The sequence below is a fragment of the Monodon monoceros genome, unplaced genomic scaffold (genome assembly GCF_005190385.1).
Source record: "Monodon monoceros isolate NGI ecotype Baffin Bay Population unplaced genomic scaffold, NGI_Narwhal_1 Super_Scaffold_20, whole genome shotgun sequence".
NCBI lineage: Eukaryota > Metazoa > Chordata > Mammalia > Artiodactyla > Monodontidae > Monodon > Monodon monoceros.
The window spans coordinates 33,630,913-33,654,512 of record NW_021703777.1 but is presented as its reverse complement, the minus strand read 5'-3'; the positions used below and the strand labels follow the sequence as shown (position 1 = coordinate 33,654,512).

The 23,600-nt window shown below is 32.2% G+C and overlaps 1 protein-coding gene across 2 annotated transcripts in view; it reads right to left on the bottom strand.

Annotated features, from left to right (window-relative positions):
• The window catches only part of RBM46 (RNA binding motif protein 46), a 43,675-nt gene that overhangs the window by 5,626 nt on the left and 14,449 nt on the right, over positions 1–23,600 (bottom strand). Inside the window, exon 5 of one of the 2 annotated variants that reach the window (XM_029235709.1) lies at positions 2,831–2,890. The exons of the other annotated variant lie outside the window; for it this stretch is intronic. Within the exon in view, the coding sequence (XP_029091542.1) occupies positions 2,835–2,890 (56 nt within the window). The 3' untranslated portion in view covers positions 2,831–2,834. The remainder of the gene's footprint in view (positions 1–2,830; positions 2,891–23,600) is intronic. 2 annotated transcript variants of the gene reach the window in all.

The following is a 23,600-nucleotide window of genomic DNA, read 5'->3' as shown; positions in this document are numbered from 1 at the left end:
ACCACTGTATGGAGATAACTGCATTTTGTTTATCCATTCATTAGTCAATGGACATCCAGGTTGCTTCCACCTTTTGGCCATTAGGAATAATGCCGCTAAGGAATAATATGCACAAGATTTTGTGTGGACATATGTCTTCAATTCTCGTGAGTAAATAACTAGGAATGGAATTGCTGGGTCATATGGTAAACTCTACGTTTAACTTTCTGAGGTATTGCCAAGTATTTTCCAAGGCAGCTGTACCATTTTAACACTTCCAACAGCAATGTATAAGGGTGGAGCACCTGATATTTTGACCTATGAAATACATTTCCCACCTTAATACACATTTTAAGTATTTCTTTAGATTTCTATGAGATCTTTATAAAAATTTTTGAAAAAATTTCATTTTACCATTTTATTATTTCAATTTCTAACATTCCAAGAGTCATAATTATAACTCAATAACTTTCTTTTACTGAACCACCGAATTTCATCTGCAAAACAAGTTTTTGGTAACAGTATTTATTATACATACCCAGAATATAAAATACAGCTGGGTTCAAACACAGAGATTTACAAAAATCATCTGTATTAGAATATTATTAACATTTATTATTTTGTACTTTCTCCTAGTACTGAAGACTAAGAGCTAACTATAAGGCAGAGGAAAGAATTTTCAGTATTGGTAATTATTAAGCAACTTATAACCTATGAAATATTTAAAAATCATTAACTATAAATTTTTAAGTGATACTTTTGGCTGGAATACACTAGTATTATCAAATTTACTAGCATTTTTACTTCATTTACTTTCCCTACTTCAATTTTTAAAAAGTATTTTTATTGTCTACTTAATTTTTCCTATCAGGTGACTGACAGCAAAGGGCAAAAAGTAGATGGGCGATGACCAACATTTTTTCTAAGACTAGGCCCACAGGGTAACTCAGGCCACTATTTCTGTTTTAAGATGATTTATAGGAGGGTTTGAGTATGATAATCTTAGCAACAGGTGGCTGGATAAGAAAATTATTGTAACTGTTTCCTTATAAGGTTCTAGTTAATTAGTTCTCTGATTTTACTAGATGATTATATTTTTCAGATTCAATTTTGGGGGAAAAATCATCTATTTCTGTTTTCAACTAAATTATTTTTTTAATTTACAACGTATTTTCCCATATAATTTTGAAAGAGTGATTTGGATTTTAAATTCTTACTCTGAAACTTCGATATTGTATAACAATCATAAACATATACTCTGTCAGATATCAGTACTTTTATTTTTAAGAAATTACAGCCATTTCATTCTAAATTATCTCTAAAGATTGTAATTTAAGCTTTAAAAACAAGGGTTTGAAATCCTAGAAAATGCAAACTAATGTCACTATAGTGACAGCAATCAGTTCAGTGGTTGCCTAGAAAAGAGAGTAGGAGGAATGGATTATAGTAGAGGTGATAGAAATGTTTATTTTCTTGATTTTGGTGTCATTTCACAGACTTATACATAAAGCAGAACTGACCAAAGTGTACACTTTAAATATGTGCATTTTATTGTATTTCAATTATACCTCAAAAAAGTTATAAAGAAATCCCAAGTGTTTCTCTAGGTTAGTTTAAATGTGTCTCAAACTACATCCCACACAATTCAAGTACCTTGTCAAAACAAGAATCCCTTAGGCCAAAAAACATTGGGAAAATTTTAGGAAAGATGGGTTTAACAGCTAAACAAATTGCTACTGCAATTATTCAGGATGCTAACATGCATTATGATTTCCAAGGGGAGTATACATAGTACATGGTTCTTCCCAAACTTGACCACAGAAACAGTTACTTCACTCAACAACTTGGCAAATCAGTTTGGGAAGAACTTTTAATAGGGATACTATATAATAGGAAAACATTAAAAACAAATCAGAAAAATTCTTAAAATACATTAAATACAGCAATTACAAACTCAAATGCCTTCAGAGTCCAAGATGTAACAAACAAAAGAAGAACTCAAAAAGAAACAAATATAAAACAAATGCTGTCCAGCTATTTGTACTGAAATGAAACCCAGCTGCTTTCCTTTCAAAAAACTGAAGAGACCAAACAAATCATATCAAGAGCTTCCAGTTTGCTACCTTTGTATTAAGAGATTGAATTAACATCAAATTCCTTTCCATGCTAGTTTCTATACCATTTTGGAAAGAGAGGAATAAAAGAGCAGCCTATGAGAGGGAAAATTATGATCCAAGCTATAGCAAACTAGGATTGTAACCTACTCAAGAACATACGGATTACTACCCAGGGAACTACGACATTCTTTTTGCCTCTACATGTAAAAAGGAGTTTGGATAGTAATAATCTTTACTCAAACTTATTATAAACTACCTTTAGCTTCCTACTAAAACTTATCCTTCTCAGTACCATGTTGGAAAAACTAAACAGTGAATCCTAATAAACATAACTTTTATTCTAAATTGTATCAATAATAATTTTGGTTTAGTAAGTTTGAAAAAACTAGAGTTCCATTTTCAAATAAGTTTGAGAAATTCTGGGTAATCTACTTTATAATACACTCATTCCAACTACATCCACCTTAATACTCTTTGCCATCCTGGTGGTTCACAATGTACACACTAGCATGTTAAAAGTTTTCAGTAGACCTGAAATATAGAAGTCATTTTAACTCTTTAAAACTTTGCTTAATGCGTCTATAATTAACAAAACTATAATAATTAAAAACTTTCACAAGGTTTCATTGAACAACTTTAACTGTTTCTTCTTAAAACCATAAGAAGAATAATTTATAACTGGCTTTCTGGAAACTAAATATATCACTTAATATTCCTAAGAGACTTTTTCTTACCTGTTTATTTTCTCCGAATTCTTCTACATAAGTCCAGGCTGAAGAGACTGTGTTCCCTGTCTGTAAGCAGTGAAGACAGAAAAGAATTGAGTCTTTAGATTGATGTTATCCCTTATCTTGGAAGTGCATGGAACCCTTGATAACTTTAGGTAAAAACTATTTGATCAGTAAATATGAAAATAACTTTAGAGGAAAAGAAAAAAGTGATAGTTATTTCTGAAGTTCTGCAAAGATGAACAAAGAGAACAGTATTTGGATTTTGGAATGAAAATTATGAGTTAATACATTAACAGAAAAAACATATCTTTCTATACAAATTAAGTCCTTATTAGTTGGTTTCTCCAAGAAGTACTACTCTACCAATAAAATAAGAAAAGGATTTTAAAAACAACTGAGATTGCCCAATTTTTGATAAGCAGAAAGCCAAAGAATCTAAGTGAATTTGAAAAATATCAATATCCTTTCTTTCCATCTTAAAAAGAAATAAATGATCAAAATAATACAAACCATAAAAAATATCTGGGTTATTAACAGCTAAACTTTAGAAGCCTAGTTTAGCCATATATAGTACAACTCTGGACATCCATCCATTTTGGTGGATCTCTCTTCATAGGAATGTATATCCAAAGCTATGCTAAGAAACTGCATTAGAGTATGAACAAATGAAAAATGTTTGATGATCCACATAAAACTACAGATTTTTAAATGCCCATCTTGAAGATAACTCAGCAGAAAAAACAGTCACCGTATTTTCTGAGTTTTACATAATGAAATAGGTAATTTAATCAACCCCCCCCCCAGTGAGAACTATAACACCTAGACAATTATTAAAAGCAAAACTACCTAGATGAAAGCACTGAGAATGGCCAAGACTGAAGAACTGTGGGACTGTGATCTTAGACAAGAAACCCAAAGAGGTGTGCACGTCTTCTGGAGGTGTGTTTTGCCTAGGAGGGTTGGCCAATTCTAAAGAATCTGAAAGGCAAGGGAAGATGGCAAGAGACAGACAAATTTCTGAGGATAAGAGGACAAAAACTGGAACTGAGGAGCTACTGATGAGGCAAGTCTGGAACCGTGAATAAAACTGAACCAGAAGTAGACCAGCTTTAATGATGACTAAATTCAAATCTTTTCAATCCCTGCCTGGATTAAGACAATCTGGGATTGCCAGTCCTTTGGTCACCTTTCTGAAGCAAAAATAAATCCTCTCTGAATAAAGTTAACAGCATGTTCGCTTTCAAATTATCTCCACATTTTTTCATATACAATATCTGGAATTCAACTGAAAAGAACCAATCAAATAAAGAGATACAATGCGACCTAAAAGCACAAGAAACAAAAGTCAACAGTAAAAGATCTACAGGAAATGTAGATAAAGTTTTCAGAACTAGATATTAAAATAATTATGACTAATATACTCAAGGAAATAAAAGACAAACCTGAAAATTTTGCAGGGAAAGTGTAAATCACAAAAAAATGTCAAATGAAATTTTAGAACTGAGAAATAAATTCAAATAATGGTTTTATCATGTTAGACACAGATGAAAAAAAGAATTCATGAACCAAAAGATAGGTCTGAAGAAAATATGCAAACTAAACATACAAAAGAATGGAAAAGAACAGAGAGAACATAGTAGATAAATGGGATACAGTAAAATGGTCTAAGAAATGTATAACTGGAGTACCATATAGAAAGGATAGACAAAATGGGACAAAAGCAATATATGAAAGCAGAATCACTTAGAACTTTCTAAAACAAGTGAAAAACACTGATCCACAGATTTTAGAAGTGGTGAAAGTGCCAATTAAGATAAAAACTAAGAAAGCTACACGTAAGTCTATCACAGTAACACTTGTGAAAATCACAAGAGAAAATGTTATAAGTAGCTGGGGGGTGGGGAGGTTTACACTAAAGGAGTAATAAGCAAATTATAGCTGACTTCTCAACAGAAACAACGGAAGCCAGAAGACAGTGAGTGGAATTAATAACCTCAAAGAATTAAAGGAAAGTAACTGCTGGTCTAGTAAAAATACCCTTTCAAAAGGCAGGTGAATTAAAGACATATTCAGGCAAACAAAACTGAGGTAACATGTCATAGGTATACTCATACCAAAGAAAACACAAATGAATGTTCTTTGAGCAGAACAGAGAAATAATCATAGTTGACACACAGGAGGAAATAAAGAGCAAAGGAAATGATATATAAATGGTAAATGAATACTAATCTATATTAACTAAACACTATTATAATTAGGTATGTGGGGAGTTAAAACATAAAAGTTAAAGACATACAGAAATATCAAGACACTACACAAAACTGGAAGAGAAAATTTAAAAAGTTAAGAGTGTACTAAGGTCCTTGCACTGTCTGGAATGGAATAAAAGCACTAATTAATATTAGATTTCAGTGAGTTAAGAATACATGTTGGAGTCTACAGGGTAATAACTAAAAGGATAATAAAGACTCTATGACTAATACAGCTAAAAGAAGAAGAGAGAAAAGGGCAAATAAATAATTCATCAAAAGAAGGCAAGAAAGGAGAAAAGGGAAATAGAATAGGGACACAGAACAAGGAATAGAAAGCAAATGGCAAGACAACAGACTTAATTCTAAGCATTTCAATAAGTATATTCAGTTCAAGCTGAGCAAACTCAAAACACAGACTTTCAACAAAAACAAACTTCAGCAACAACAACAAAACCTAACCATATATTGGGCTCATCTTAAGACTAAGATTCAGGGAAAGTAAAAGTTAAAATATAGAAAAAAATACACATGCAACCCTAATCAAAAGAAAGCTTGTAAGTCTATGTTAATATCAGAAAAAGTATTCTTTAAGGCAGGAATGCATGATAGAGACAGAATGACACAGTATAATAATAAAAGGTACACTTCACCAGAAAAATATAACAATTCTAGATTTCTATGCACCTAATACACAACCTCAAAATATAAAAAGCAAAAACTGACAGAACCAAAAGGAGGAAAAGATAAATTTGTAGTCATAGTAGGTGATTTTCATGACCCTCTCATAGTAATAGAATAAGCAGGCCAAAAAACATGAAAGATAAAGAAATTTACATATAATTAGTAAACTTGGCCTAATTTATATTACGAGTTGAACTGTGTGCCCAAAAAAGATATACTGAAGTCCTAACCCATAGTACCTCAGAATGTGACCTTATTTGGAAATTGGGTAACTGCAAATGTAATTAGTTAAGATGAGGTCATACTGGAGTAGGGTGGACCCTTAATCTACTATGATTGATAACCTTATAGGAATAGAGAAACACAGAGAGGAGAATGCCACATAAAGACACAGGGACACACAGGGAGAAGATAACCATATCCAACACAGGCAGAGATTGGAGTAATGCACCTATAAGCCAATGAACTAAAGGACTACTGGCAAACACTGGAAGCTAAAAGTGGCAAGGAAATTCTCCCCTACCAGCTTCAGAGGGAACACGGCCCCAACAACACCTTGATTTCTGATTTCTAGCCTCCAGAACTGTGGGAGAATAAATTTCTGTTGCTGAAGCCATCCAGATTGTGGTACTTTGTCACAGCAACCCTAGCAAACTAATACACAGCAATTAACAACTGGAAACACATTCTTTTTAAGCAGGCATGAAATATTTACTTTAATTGGTCATTAAAAAACAAAAGACAAAGGACTGAAATGATACATAATATACTTTCCAATCATAGTAAAATAAAAACAATATAACTACAAAAATCGTCATATGTTTAGAAATTTATACTCGTGAAAAGAAATCAAAATATTTTCAAAAAGATGATGATAAAAATAAAGTACATCTAAACATATGTGATGCAGCTATAACCACACTTAAGAGGTCAATTTGTAGCCTGGAAATGCATACAATGTAATAAAAGAAAGGCTGAAAACTCTAAACTAAGATGGCTTCTTAAATGATATTCCACATATCCAAAAAATAACACCAATCTTAAACAAACTCTCCCACAGAATGGTAAAAGAGAAAAAACTTCCTAATGTTTTTATGAGGAAAAGTATGGGCCAATCTTATGAATGAACATAGATACAAAATCCTAAAGAAAGTATCAAAAATCAAATTCATCAATACATAAAAAGGATAATGTACCATGACCAAACTGGGTTTATTTCAGAAATGCAAGACTGATGTCACATTCAAACATCAATCAATGCAATTCACCACATTAAAAGAATAATAGACAAAATGATATAATTATCTAAATAGATACAGAAAAAATTCATCACCCATTTGTGATAAAACCTCTTAACAAACTAGGAAGGGACTTGAAGGGACTATTCTTACTGTGATAAAGGGCTTCTATAATAAAAACCACAGCAAACATCATACCTTAATAGAGAAATATTGAAAGTATACAAGGATGCCTTCTATCATTATTTGTATTCAAGACTGGACAAGTGGTTCTAGCCAGTGCAATAAGGCAAGAGAAAAAAGAAAAGTATAAGGATAGAAAGGAAGACAAAATTTCTCATTATTTGCAATTGACATGACTGTGTATATAGAAACATTTTAAATAATGTAGAGCCAAAACAAACCATTATACTCAAATGTTTTATTCAATACATAAAAAATAAATTGTATTTATATAAACAGGAACAGTCAGAAATAGAAAAGGCACCTTTTACAATGGCATTGCAAAACATTAAATACCTAGGAATAAATCTAATAAAAATGTAGGAGATACTTAAACAAATATTTATGTTTAGAGAAATTAAAGAAAGTCTAAATAAATGGACAGATCTATAATTTTCATGGATCAGGAGGCCCAATACTATGAAAATGTCATTTCTTCACAAATTGAGCCACAGGTTCAATTCAATTCCAATCAAATTCCCAGTAGGATTTTTTCAGTAAAAATTTACAATCTGATTCTAAAATTCATGTGGAAATATAAGGGCTGTGATGAGTCAAGATAATTATGGAGAAAAAAGTTGGGAAGATATTCTCTACCAAATATTAAGATTTTCATAATTAACACACTGTAATAAAATCAATCAGTGGAAGAGAATACAGAATGTATAGTAAGACTTATATATATATGTATGTGTATATAAGTATGTGTATGTGTGTATACACACATACATACAATACATACTTCACAACCTCACTAAATTTGAAAGATAAAAAAAAATTTTCCAGAAGATAATACAGGAGACTATTTTATCACTTCAAGGTAAGCAAAGATTTCTTAAGCAGGGTACAAACAGCACTAACTTTAAAGACTGATAAATTGAACCACACTAAAATTAAGAACTTCTGTTTTTTTCAAAGAGTATCATGAAGAGAGTAAAAGGTAAGCCACAAGTGGAAGAAGGTATCTGTTAAAGTATATCTCCAACAAAGGGCTTGTATCTTAAGTAATAAAGAAAAAAAACAGATGACCCAATACAATAAAGGGACAAGAGACTTAAATCAAGAGACACTTCATCAAGAGGATATCTTAATGCCCTATAACCCTATTAAAAGATGCTCACTAATATTACTAAATAGTGATATAGAAGTTATAATCTCAACGAGACAGCAATATATACTAACCAGAATATTCAATATTAAAAGACTGATAATACCCAAGGTATTGACAGGGATATGTATGGAACAACTGAAACCCATGTGCTGCTAATAAAGTGTAAATTGGTATAATCACTTTGGAAAACTGTTTGGCATTATCTACTCAAGTTTTAAAACTATGACCTACCACTTTCACTCCTATGTATTCAACAGAAATACATGCAAGAACACCATGTACAAGAATCTTCACAGCATCATTATCTCAAACAGCCCAAACTGAAAGCACTCAAATTTCTAACAACAGAAACAGCAAATAAATTCTATGATTTCGACTGAATCCTTACATTGATGAGAGTGAATGAACAGTACTGCTAAATGTAACAACATGGACCAATCTCATAAACATAATGTCAAAATAAGCCAGACAAAAGTTTACAAAATTTTGTACAAATTTCAACAACAGAAGTAGTCAGAAGAATGGTTTCCTTGGGAACAGAGAGAGTAATATCTGAGTGGGGGTACAAAGGAGGCTTCTAGGGTATTGATTGATATTTTATGTCTTCACCTAGTGGTTACACTGATGTGGTCCCTCTGTGGCAATTCACAAAGCTTTCAGTTATGAATTGTGCACTTTTCTGTTTGTATGTAATGTAATAAGTTATAAAAAAGAGGAATTAGAACATACACATGAGAAGTTGATCATTTATAATTATAAAAAATTAAACCACTTAATAAAGTTACTATCAATACAGAATAAGATATAAAAGAAAAATGATTCAAAGTAACTTTAAAAAACTGTAATGGTGATTGATTTTCAGTAGAGATGCTAAATGGAATTACTATTAAATATGGAACAAGTCTTCCTTCCAAAATGCCTTCACAGACTACCACCTGGACCTGAGTTTTAAGAATTAGTTTTCTGTTAATCTTTAAGTTGAATGAAATCAAGTTCAACAGGAAAAAAATGCTGGGATTTCAATTACTGATATAGGACAATTACATTTCTGTTAATAAATATACAGAAGAGATGGTGAAAACCTATCAGCAGAACCTCAGTTTAATATCAAACACAAGGTTACTCCTGGTGCTACAGTCCAGTTTAATCTGCCATTTATTAGTGTTGTTCCTTTAAAAAAAAGACATATATTCCGATAAATTATTTTGAATGAGATTATTCAGTAATCAAGATACAGAAAGAGGCCAGGAAAAGAAAAAGTATATTGAAAGTCAAGAATAAGAATAGGATACATTAAACTTCAAAGGTCAGAGACAGGATCTTGTTTTCTGAAAACTGAAATCATTGGATATGTTATTTTACTCTTCTGCTATGTAGGAATAAGAGCCAAAAGAATGATAAACTATGTATAATTTCCACTAATTAGGACTCTAATTTTCATTATACTCATGAAGACATGACACTGTAGAACTATGACTTGTTCTGTAAAGATGTGATGAAAAGTTTTAAAAGTCACTTAAAACTAAATGTTACAAGTATATTCTGTATCTTTGAAGATTTTACTGGTTTCAGTTTGAAGAAGATTTCCATATACATTCTATACTAAGTGGTATGAAGATGAAAAGATGTTTTTCAGACTCTCGGATGTATCATACTGCTATTTCTTCTTCTGAAAATAGAAAATGACTAAATGCACAGGATTCCAGTATATCCCAAATAAGACTGCTATATTAGTAGCATCCTGAATTTTCAGGGCTTTTCCTGCCTTTAGGAAACTAAACTGAAACAACTCCATCACCTAGGTCTATACCTGTGTAGAAGAATGAAGAAATGCAATGCTAATATAAACTAAGTTTAGAAATAATACACAATAAGCTATTGCCAATTATTTTCCACTTGTGAAGTCCTAACAAATGACACTAAATAGAACTGTAGATTACAGAAGCTATCATAATGTTCATTAAAATAATAATATTGTACGTAATACAATCCATTATATTCTACACTACATTTTGTTGACAGAGATCAAAACATGAAGTTTTTCTCAGATAATTTAAAATCAACTACTACAACCATACTCTCCCGTTCTTCCAATATCCAAATTTCATTCATATACATACATACAGACACACACAATACATATCTATATATTCAATATAAAATAACCCACGACTCAGTCTATATTTCAAAGGTTTCACTATTTTAAAACACTTTATCAGCCTTCTAAAAATTATTTACTGTTCATTTCTACTTCAGTGAAATATAAATATATATCATCCTGTTAAGCACCATTCATAATCTGACTGTGTGTCTGCACCTACCAACTCTATATCTCAGATATTTCTTTTTTAATCCTTTCTTCTTTCTGCTCAAAGCACAGCCAAACTTTATCCTTCCTCGGAATTTTATCTTTTAATCTTACAGAATGTAGATCACTTTCAATTATTTGAAAAGCACCACGTGCTGAGTATTAAAGGAGGAGATAGTACTGACCTATAATAAATGAAGGACATAATAACAACAATTTAAAAAAATATATGTACAAAGTCCCCTGGCTTTATAATCCTAATGGATCTAAACTTTATAATAGTAAATAAACAGTAATATAAAAATTACTAAACTGTTGAGTAATATTATAAAGAACAAATCATTCTCAGTTACAATGTCCAAGAAAAGCTTTGTATAACAGATAAAGTAGATAAAAGTAGAATAATATTCCAAGCAGAGTAAGCAGCACTAGGAAAAGCTTGGAAACACCAGTGAGCATGGCAAGTTCAGATAATCAAAGCAAGAGGTATTATCTATGGTTAGGTAAGATGGGGCCAAACAACAGAGCATCCTGAACAGTAGAATGTGGAGTTCAGAGGACTTTGTTACATTACAATGGCAAGCCACTGTAGGTTCCTGAGCAAGGAAATAATGATGAAAAAGAATAATCAGACCTAACTGGAGTGATAAATTATGTTGCTGAATTACAAAATGAGACGTTTGGAGTATAATCAAAAAGCAAAATGAGAATACCAAGCAACAAGAGACCATGAAATAGACGTAGACAAACTTTGCCTATTTGAAATTCTGTCTAGCATCTAATGGAGGAAAAAAAACACATATCTTCTGCCACCTTGACACATATACCATCAGCTGGCAATGCTCATCCTAGAGTAAACTTAAAAATCTCAAAGCTACAATGTAAACAAGCTATGTTCACAAGATCTTTGTAGCTCAGAATGATTCTTCCAGGATTCAGACAGATGTCCTAGGTCCACACTACATGGAGTGGTCTGGTATATGGGTTTGTTGGACTAGTGGAGATAAAATTGTCTCTGAAAAGGAGATAAAGTATGAAACAAAAGCCCATTACACTATATTTTAAGTTTTAGAAGAATAACTTACCAATAATATTCCATGAGCTCACAGCCTGTTATCAAAAGTTTAACATTAGACAAGGTCAGTTTTTCACTGGGATCATGTGAAGTTAACAAAGAGTAGCAGTTAAGAGCACAGCCTCTTAGCCAACTGGGGGATCCTGGGCAAATTATTCAATCTACTGAAGCCTTGGTTTCTTCATTTGTTAGAAAAAAGAAAGTGAAGACATTAAAATAATATCTATAGTACCTCAAAGAATTGACAGAATAATGCAGTATCATGTAAAGGCATTAAGCACAGTACCTAACATACAGTAAGTGCTCAAAGAATCTTAACTATTATTATTACTAATAAAATTCATTATTATAAATAATTGGAAAAATCTGTTGTCTTGGATTTGTTTTCTGAGTATTATTCTTCGATACTTATATAGCATATTTCAATATAAAAGGTACTGCTGTAGGCCCTTTACAATTTTAACTCATTTAATATATATAATTACCCTATGAGATAAATACTGTTAACATTCAGATGAGGAAACTGAAGTACTGACAGGTTAAAGTAACTTTTCCAAGTAGGTAATGAAGCTGGGATGTGAACCCAGGAAATCTGGCTCTGAATGCCATGCTCTTTTATTCAATGTGGCCTGTATGCTATACTAAATTTAAAGTACTGAACTTCCTTTTGCTGTAATTCTTTCTAAAATGCAATGTACTATTTCCTGACCCTCTCATCTCAGATTAGGTCAGGTCATGCAATTATATTTTCTCATAACACCCCATACTTCTTTAGAGTGTTTTATCAGAACTGTAACTGAATAACTGTCTCCTTCAATACAATGTAAACTCTATGAAGGCAGCAACTGTGTCTGATTCACTACAGTGATCCTCAGGACTTCATATAAAGCACAATGTTCAATACATATTTGTTGCATGAACATATATATTAACAAGGATTAACCATCAGCCAGCTAATAAACTGAAAATGAAAATAATTAAGCCTACAGGACTGAATAATAACAAAAACTGAATAAAAACAAAACAATAATAACAAAAACATGATAAGAATAAGGATTCTAAAAATAAACTTTCTTAAATTGAAGTGTGAAAAAGGGCAAATTTTTCAGAGGGCATCAAAATAGCAAGGCTAATACACTCCACGTGGTGTTAAAGTAGATAATTCTGGGTTAAAATAGTCTAGTAAAGAATCTTGCTTTGCCTCCATACATTTACTTAACAATGTAAACAGGTTTAAGAGGCGCAAACTACTAGGTGTAAAACAAATAAGTTTAGAAAAGTGTAATGTATAGTACAGGGAATATAGTAGCATTTTGTAACAGTTTAGCATGGAGTATAATCTATAAAAATATCAAATTACTATGCTGTACACCTGAAACTAATATTGTAAGTCAACTATACTTCAATTAAAAAATTAAAATTTTAAAATAAATGTTAAAAAAAGTAAAGTTTTTTTTCCTTTTGTACAGAGCTTTTAGTAGTTTAAAAGCTTACATGGTTCTGCATTATATTCAATCATAATCTACCTCCTTGAAAATTTCCTCTATTAGACTTAATTCCAACCCCTGGAGCTTCATATTGAAGTCTCTCTTCTATGTGACAGCTCTTCAAGCTGTTGAAGACAGCAATCATATTCCCCCATAAATACTGCATTAACATTTACAGACTAAACAGATCTACATACTTCAGTTGTTCACTGTCCCAACTTCTTATTACAGAGTTTCTAAGTCTTCCTTAGTTGCCAATGTTTAATTAAATGCTGGTGCCCAAAAGCAAACAAAACATTCCAGATATAGGCTGAGCAGAGTAAAATTATTTGGTCTGAATACTACATAACTTTCCAATTTTGCCTTGAGTTACAGTTGACCCTTGAACAATGCAGAGGTTGGGTGCTGAGCCTCTGAGCAGTTGAAAATCCGCATATAACTTATAGTCAGCCCGCCGCATCTGCAGATTCAACCAACCTTGGATCTCGTAGTACTGTAGCATTTACTACTGAAAAAACTCCACATATAAGTAGACCAGCACAATTCAAACCCATATTGTTTCCAGGGTATGTATGTTAATCTGACAGTCTCTAGAGTAGAATGACTCACTGTGGTTTTGACAAAATGATTCAGGTTTTTACTATTGGTTGGTTGGCTGACTTTCATTCTTTGTCACCTTATTTTTTTAATTATAAAAGTATGTTATACAAACAGAGGAATGTATAAAATATAGATGTACAGTCAACATAATTTTAAAAATATGCACTCACCACTCAGGTGTAGAAACAGAAGATTATCAATACCTCAGAAGTCTCTCTTATATCCTTTCCAACTTCTCCTTTTAGTCCTTAAAGTAATCATGATCCTAATTTTCAAGTGTTAACCATTCTCTTGCTTTCCTTTATAGTTTTGTCATATATTCCTTCATCCCTAAACAATATATTGTTTAGTTTTGCTTGGCTTTATTTTCTTACTCATAATTTCCCATTGCCTCAATTCCTTCAATGTAAGATTTGAATCTTTTCGTATTTTATTTATTTTTAATAAGCCACCTCATATCTTTCAGGGAGTGAAGCAGGGACTACAGTGGATAGCCCATCACAAGTAAAAAAAAAAAAAAAAGAGAAAGGTAAGATTAATATTCTGCCTAGGTCAGCCTGCCCCATCAATATGAGACAATGCTATCTCTCCCCAAAAAGAAACTGAGCTGAGGGGAAGTTGAACATCTTTCAATCTTTCTCCTAACCTGGATTTTATAATAGGGCTTTAGAATGTATGTAAATTCCCTGAATTAATGAACTACATATTTAAAGAGCATCCCAGGATAAATATAATTAAATAAATGAGGCAACATTTGAATTATTTAGTTTCAATTTATTCATACCTCATATGTAAACATAAATATTTGCTAGTTGACTACAGAAAATTTTCTCATATAAAAACTTTAAAAATAGAACATCAGACTAAAAGAACTGAAAATAATCATTACTGCCTAAAAATTCAGATAAAATCTCAAGGCAATGAAATTTGCCTTATTTACCAATTTAAACCAAAGACTGGCTGACATCAGTCTACTTGCCAAAGCCTAAGACGACTGATGGAAAAAGGCTGTTCATCCTCCTTCCCAAGTCATGTTCAGTAACATGCCACTCCCTGCTTGTGGCATAAACCACAATAAATAAATAAGCAAGTAAATAAAGTGCAAATATTTTTAAAAATCAGGAAAAGTGAGGTTTAAAAAAGACACTGGTGCATAAATGAGAAATAGATGATTGTAAAAAAGAGCAGATATCCTAGAGAGTCACAGATATCCTAGACGCATTTCAATACAAGCACTTAAAAATCTTAAGTCAGTAAATCATAGACTTAAAGAAACAAAGAAGGAAAAACAAACACAGCTATCTCATTAAATCCCCCTCAGAAGCCAAAAGAGTGCTTTCACAGGGTAAGTAATCCTATTTTTGCTCAGTATCTCCTCTTTCCCTCTAGTTCTTAAGAGAAAAGAAATTAACTTTCCAATGATTTGATATCTTCATTATTCCTACACTTGATATATCTAAATTTTACACCTAGGAATCCCTCAAGGAAACCTGATTTGTGATCTCTCAAAGAAATATATGTAGACACCTAATACACACAAGTGAGACATTTAAATGAGTAAACATTTCTCTGTTTGAATTATTTTGCTTTTGGTAAAAATTATAACTTTATAGTGCAGAATACAATTTTAAACCTGTTTTTCAAAGAATCATAATGGCTCACTTGGAACCTTTTAAATTCTGTGCCCCAAATTATCCAATACAGGTATCCCCCACTTTTCAAAAGTTCACTTTACACCATACATTAGTATCTGTTTTTGCTAACTTAAAGAAATCCAAAGAGGATTTTCCCTTCTATGAAAAAAGGCAAAAAGCAAAACTAGCGTTCAGGGTTTGTTTTGTAGCAATTTCGTTATAAAGGCAGCGTGCAGCCTGAACATCCAGACTGCCATGGCCAAGATCCTTCCCCCACAACTACATCAGCGCCTCAGCATCAAGCCATCATAGCTTTGAACTGTGTCTGTGAGCATTTGTGCTTTACCTTGATTTACTTTGTCCATCTGTTAGCAAGATGTGTCCTAAGGTAACTGCTTCTTCGCTTTATTGCCATTTCAGCCTACAAAACGTTTCACAGGAATGCTCTAACTCGGATAGTGGGGGGAAATTGTACTTTCACAAATCTATAACTACATATTTGGTCACCTTTGGACCAAAAATTGACATAGCAGCAGAAGAAAAAAAAGCCATAGACACATATGGCACATCTGCTGTAAATCTGTTTACCCCCTAATCTGGCCAGTAAACAAGCAGACTGGAACATGTATGCTGAAACAAAGGTAACAAGAAAAAAATTAATTTCATGGGCTTGTAGTCTTACAACAATCCACCTATAAAACAGGATTACAAAAAAAAGCGTGAAGTATCTCTAGAAATAACATCCTTAGAAAATATAATGAAAGGAAATCAAATATGCAAAAGAAAAAGTGAAGGTCAACATAACTACTGTATAAAAGAAGCTGGAGTTGTACATCCTAGTTTACAATGTTTATTTATTCACATTTATTCTTGATTAATCTGTGTATAAAAATCAAGCTATACTGTTTAAACATGTAAGAAATGAGGGAGTTCAGAATATACTTATCAAATTATCAGGCAATACAATTATAACAGACATGTTTTCTAATGACTGCATTCCTATATGCTTTTTAACATAAAATTATAAATACATTTATAGTAGAAATCATTATCAGGGTGGTATGTAAGATTATATTTAGTAAAAGCAATGCAGGAAGGTATACAGCTAGCCAAATAAATCATTTTCTTAAAATGTTAATTATTATATATATATAAAAATCAATATACAGGCCATTTTTACAGCTCAAATGTCACTTGCTGTTAGGAATGGCCCACATGTAACTAATAGATCTTTAAGCAAATATTACAAATTTAAGGGCAAGAAAATCCAAGTTGTTATTAACATTTTGGCAATTTAGAGATTCTATTTAGAGTTTTTTTAAAAATTTTGTTTGCTTTTGTTTTGAATCTCCAGAAGGACGTGCACTCCTCTTAGAGGTAACGCACTATCAGATCTTAGATAGAGGATGTATCCTTCTAGGATAGAGGATGAATTGCTCTAGGATAGATAATATATCTGAATTAACTAATAAAAGTAGATACTTAACCATACTTAAGATTAACAATAGTTAAGATTAATTTAATCTTAACCAAAAGGCCTGGAAGCAACTCACATTGAATAATCTTAAAATGGTTAAAAGCACAGATGATCACTTGAATAAATTCATCATAGTAAAACCGTTTTTCCAAAACATTTTCCATCTCCATTCACTAGTCCATTCATTCTGTAGTACAAGCAATTACTGTCTACTAAATATTAAACAGGAAACAGAAATAAAGGCATGATAGTGCAACTTCTACATAGATTTTCACTATTCTAAACCCCTCCAAAATAAGTAAGCCTTAGAGGAGAGAAAAATCAATACAACATTGAAATTCCTTTTAAAGCCACACTGAAAAATATTTTAGGGGACATCATGTGGCAAAATTATGAATTGCTGCTGACATCTAAGAATGCACATGCAAAATTTATTGTGTGGCCTTTGATACAATAGGCGAAAGTTTACAAACCATGATTTTTTAAAATATTAAATAAAAATATCATACATTACATTTATAAATTAAACAGCTGTAGCTACTATTAAAGCTAGTGTATTAGAACAAATATTTTAGGAATGTATTAACCAAAGATACTAAGAAACTGTAGGACAGAGGATCAAGCATGACTAAATAAATGTATAAAGTAAATGAAATCACATGATCATATTCATCAGTTAATAACATAACTATGGAACAAATACTGGTCACATGATATGTTTTAATATACATCATTATTTTCCTAGATTTTCTGTTACAAAAAGAAAACTAATTTCCAAACTGTTAAGTAATTAGGTTGTTTATAAAATCTTGGTTTTGATTATAATTAATTGACAAATTCAGGGAAAGAAATAAAAAGTAATTACTTGTCATGAAAATGAAACAGGTAACTGACTCATTTTTTTTATCTAGTTGTTCTGCTATGAAGTGGACAAATATAAGCTTTGAATTATTATATATGAAGAAAGGAATATTAAACTGAGAAGAGTTAATTCCTACAAAAGTAGCTCTTGATTTTAAACTATTTTTAATTCAAATATCTATCTCAGTACACACACACAAAAAACTCAAGTATTATTTTTGGTACTTCACAGAATTTTTGTCATATTTTAAACAAAACCATAATTTGGGGGATAAAAATATCCTTAGAGGTCACCAAGTAAAACCCTGATACTTTAGAGATGAAGGCACTGAGGTCCACAGAGTAAATGATTCATTGCCCATTTCAAGGTCACAATTTGTTGGCAGCTGAGACTACAGCTTCTTTTACTTTTACTTGACTACTCATTACTCTGTTAAGCTTCTCCTCTCACAGCAGCAACTCCATAACAATTATGGTCTGTTAATACAAGTGTTAGTAAGATAAGAATTATGAGTAATACCAGATGATGATCTTTCAGGAAAAAAAACTGTAAGTTTCAAGAGGAATAGAAACACATTTTCATGAACACTGGGCCCTCTCAGAGGGTCAAAGAAACATAGTTGAGTTAATGGAATTTTCATCTCACCACTTGGTCATATGAAAACAAATCAGTGTATAAAATGCTGGTGTTCATCCTACATAACTAGGTGAATTTTAAAGCAAATTCAGCAAATTATTTTTGTTCTTTAAAATGTAAGTGTGAAATAGTATAAAAGTTAGATCTATAATTAAAACTGGAAAGAAAAGAATAACTTTCTAAAAGTATTATTATTTTTCTTCTAATTATTTATAATAAAATTTCACTATAATATAACCATTACATTATACTTAGCTTAAGTGTCTTCTAAAATTATTTCTTAAATTTAAAAAAAACTAGAGAAGGTTTCTCTTTGTTTCAAAGCAATTTATTGGCAAATTTTTTAAATCAAAATTTTATTTTTTCATTTCTGCCCATCAATCTGTAAATAATGATAGCTCATAAGAAAAAAGCACCAGTTATTTTTCAGATTAAAGCTTCTCAGAATAGTATACCTTCATCCTGCTGTGTCTTCTATTTCAATAACTTTCAACCAACTTACAAGTGATAACAGAAATCAAAACCTAATCCCCTAATCTTTAAATGATATTAAAGAGATAGCAAACACAATGGCTATCATGCTTAGAATATATATATATTAAATATTTTAGCACTCAATGATGAGAAAAAAATTAAAGTTTCTGATGATGTTTGTTATTACTAAGTCAAAATATGAGAAGCAATATGCAAGTCAGACACAAAATGAATACTGAAGAAAGTACAGAAGATATAAAAAAGATGAATATGCACATATAAAATGGTCCACACAAATCAGAATGGATTCATCTAAGAAAAAAATTACTTAGAGAAGAAGCAAGCACAGTCAACACAGTTGTACTAAAAAAAAAAAAAATCTTCAAAGTCTCAAAAAGCAGGACTGATAAAATTTCAGTTAACTAAAAGTCCACATCTTCTCAATTTCTAATTCTTAAAATCTCACTGAAATCACCAAAGAAAATGCTATACAGAAATGTGTGCCATTAAGTCACCATCACGCTGTTTTTCTAATAGGTGTTTGCTCATATTGTACCCCCTTCTGCCCATAAACTCTCCTCAAGATTTACAACCAAGATCAGGTGGGAGGCGTCCCCTTCCTCTGTACTCCCCAAATAACCTATGCTTAGAGTTTGTGTCTCTGCCTTCTTCAGCAGACTGTGACTCCTTAGGAGCCAAAACAATGTTTTCTTTATCTTTAGCTCCAGATTACTTAGGAAAGTACAATTAACACATGAGAGGCATTCAAAACAGATTCGTGCTTTAATTAAATTTTATCAGTCATGGCCAAAACAACAGTACAAAAGTCAGATGAAATTAAATCAATGGCACAAGCTCGTTTGTGACAGAGGTTCTTCACCTCTGTTTTAAAAGTTTTAGCTGGTCATTCAAGTAAAAAACTACCACTTGCATCAGGATTACACAAACACAGAAATGAGACAAGAAATGCCTTGCCTACAGTTATTTGTTAATAAATTATTCAATAAAATGAATTATGAACACACACTGAGGCTACCTCACTCCTTCCACTAAATATTTTCCAAGACTTTCTTCTTCAAAACTAAGACTTTCCTTTATCTCCTTGATTTTGATCTCCTAGATGGTGAAGAATCCTCCAGGGGAAAGCAGTTGGCAATATTAGAAGGCCCAGATTCAAAACAGAGGCAAAGTTTTAGCGAAAGCAGGATTATTCACACCGATAGTCTGATCCATTATTAAACAGATACAAAATTATGAGATAGAAAAGGCTTATTTAAAAAGATGTGATACTGAATGACCTAAGATGTTTCCATACATCAAATATTTAGTATAGAACCTATCACCTAGCCCCCAAGTCTGTACTCTACCCATTAAACCCAGTAAGTATCCTATTTATTACAGCTTCCTAATATAACCAGGTGATTGATAATTTCTTACCCTGCTGGTTGGGTGCTGAGTTCCCAGTGAGGTTAGGGAGGTTATTCTCTGACATTTTGGAGATGGAGACAGTCTCTATCTTTGAAGTAAAAAAAGGTGTGTGTGGGGGGTTAATTTTGGCATTAACCCCAGTTTTCAGCTTTTCTTAAAATATTTTGCTTAAAATAAAGCTCGCTATAAATGGAACCAAAAAAAAAACCCAAAATATTTAAAAAATTTATTTTAAGGTACTATGCAATGAGAACATTTGGGATTCTAGGTAAGAGCACTAAATGGTCACCAGAAGTACTGTGGCTTTAGTACTTATATAGATGCCTGCTCTCCCTTGGAAAAAACTTCTATTTTCCTCAACACCAATGATCGTCATTTAACTAAATAAAGTCTAATTTTTTTCTCTTTTATTTTTCAGACTTGAAAAATGGGCGTGGTAATGCCAAAACAATGTGGATAGTAAAAGCACATTCTTAAAGACCTCTGAAATAAAAATGTAAATGACTGTTTATATCACATATAATAGCAAAAGATCATTAAGGTAAGATTTGATAGTAATGCTCGAAATAGCATCGAAACTGAAAGGGTAATAGAAGAGTGTCAAAGCAAATTAAAAAAAAAAATACTACACCCAAAGAAAACATCTTAAAATAGCAGTTAAATTCACTATCTAGAAAATTAGATTCAAATTCTTCAAGAAAACAGAGGCAAAGGATGATCTAATGGAAGTGCATTTAAGGGACTCTAGGAACCAGTAGTAACCTCTCAAGATCTCAAAACAATCCAATGCTTGAAACATGCAGGATATATCAGTAACAGAGTATCCCTTCCCCTCTAAAAACACATCACTACCACCAAATGATCTCAACCCTGAGCCATCCAGCAAAAGCCTACAACCTTTATCTAAAGGAAACTGCACATAAAAAGGCATCAGCTCTTTAAAGCCCAGAGGATCCAATATTAACAGAAGGAAAAGGTAAGCCCGAACACTGCCAACAATATTCAATCTATTCTTAACCTGCCCTGTGGCAATATGTAACTTCCTGGCTGTCTATAGCTCCTGCCCCTACTTTAACGACCTCTGAAGATCTGATATTTGCTTTCTTATCAAAGATTCCTAGATCCCTGATCTCTGATTCTTCGACTTCCTTGAATTCTCTCTTTTCCTGCTTAGTTGCCTCTTAACTCAAGCTTCACTCATATTTCTAGTCAATCACAATAAGGATTTTTGTGGTACTGTCTGTAGACAAGGCCTCGAGCCTTGTGTTTACAAGCCCTAGTATTTAATTGAAATTTTTGGCTTATATTTGGATCTTAGCTTTTGCCTCTGATGATGAACTAAAACTGAAAAAATATATAAAACACAAATTGTTCAATTTTTTATTATAAGCAATTTTGATATAAAGTTTATAAAATATGAAATAGAATGACTAAAGCAAACTGTCTGTGCCCTCTAAGAATTTCAATTCTTGAAGCTAACTGTATCCCTAATGAACATAATCAAGTTGGAAATGCTATAACTGAACAGGGGTTTTCTTTGGGAACTACAGGTGAATAGGAAGTTAACTATGGCCCTACGACTCAAGTGAAAAACATCTTAAAAATCGAATTAAAAGCAGATGGGTAGGGGCTTCCCTGGTGGCGCAGTGGTTGAGAGTCCGCCTGCCGATGCAGGCGACATGGGTTCGTGCCCCGGTCTGGGAGGATCCCACATGCCGCGGAGCCTGCGTGTCCGGAGCCTCTGCTCCGCAGCGGGAGAGGCCACAACAGTGAGAGGCCCGCGTACCGCCAAAAAAAAGCAGATGGGTAAACCATGTTTAAATAGAAAATCTGACAAACTAAAAACAGTTTTAAGAATCTTGAAATTTAAGTTAACTTTGTAAGGGAAATGAATGGATATAGAAATAAAACGTTTCAGCATTACCATGTTAAAACAGACGCAAGTATCTTGCTCAGCAACTAAATGCCTAATATTCCACTCCAAAAGAATAATTTAATCCAATTTGCTCTAAGAACTCTAAAGTTAATCATTTGCTATCCACCTAATTTTATCTTTAACTCAGTTGTCTTTATTAAAAGAAAAATGGAAGTATTTCTATTTTGTAAATTAATAGAAATCATACCTAAGACTTTATTAACTTAGATGATTGTAAAGTTCCCAAATTCCGAACTAATAATTGAGGATACTGCTGAAAAGTTTCTTGTAGGGAACCCTCCCTTCAGGTCTAAAATTCTGACTCCACCTCCTAATCAGAATCTCCTAAAAATATTCATCATAATACCATGGGAGTGGCCATGATGGATAAGCAAGTCTATACAGTGTATAAAAATTACTCTCCCTTTTGACAATGTTTTTCCTTTTCAATTTCCTTTTCTTACCAAATTTGAGAATATCAATTTTAAATAGATATAAGCTTCAGTAGCATGATTCTGCAACTATATATCAATTTAAGCTATGGCTTTGACAATTATAATCAAGAACAATTATAATCCTTAGTAGGAGACCTTTTCTTTCTATTGGACTTTTCAATAAGCCAATACTCTTCTAATAAATATTATTTTGAGCATGAAGTAATAACCAACTGAAATCTACAGCTGCATTAAAAAATGAGACAAACTGGTGTAGGGGGAGGGGGGAGGGTAGAGGTTAACACAGTAACAAACAGGCAGTAGGAAAATACCAGAGTGATATTACATCTCCTCCTTCACAATGCCAAATATTTAGTTAGCATATGGCCCAAAGCTTGTCTTAATTATCCCTCAAATGCTTTAGAGAAACTTACTTTTTTTAAAGCATGAAATTAAAGAGAATGGTCATAAACATCTCTTAATGATGCTTTCTGTCTTTCATGAGTAATAATGACAGATTTCCAGATTGGTGAGCATAAGGTTGTGTCTACACATGACCCATCTGAAATGCCTCTGATTTTACCAACTCCCTATCCCTGCCCTCAAAAAAAGATTATTGTGTAGACTTCACCAAAGATGCAGTAACACTCTTATAAATTGGTTTAAGTAACAAATCTTGTAACTTATATAGAAATCATTTCAAATGAGGATTAGTCATTACAAAAACAGTAAATTGGTGAAACAGGATCATGAACTCTAAAGTAAATCAAAACTAAATGATCCCCCCCAAGTAAGTAATGTTTAAATAGCTAAATATAGGAAGTTTATACAAAAGAAAAGTCTCAACAAAATTTACCATGAATTCAAAAAATTGAGGTAATATTTATGTTAAATACTCACCACTAATGCTGAGTTCAAAAGAAATGAATTTATAAATAA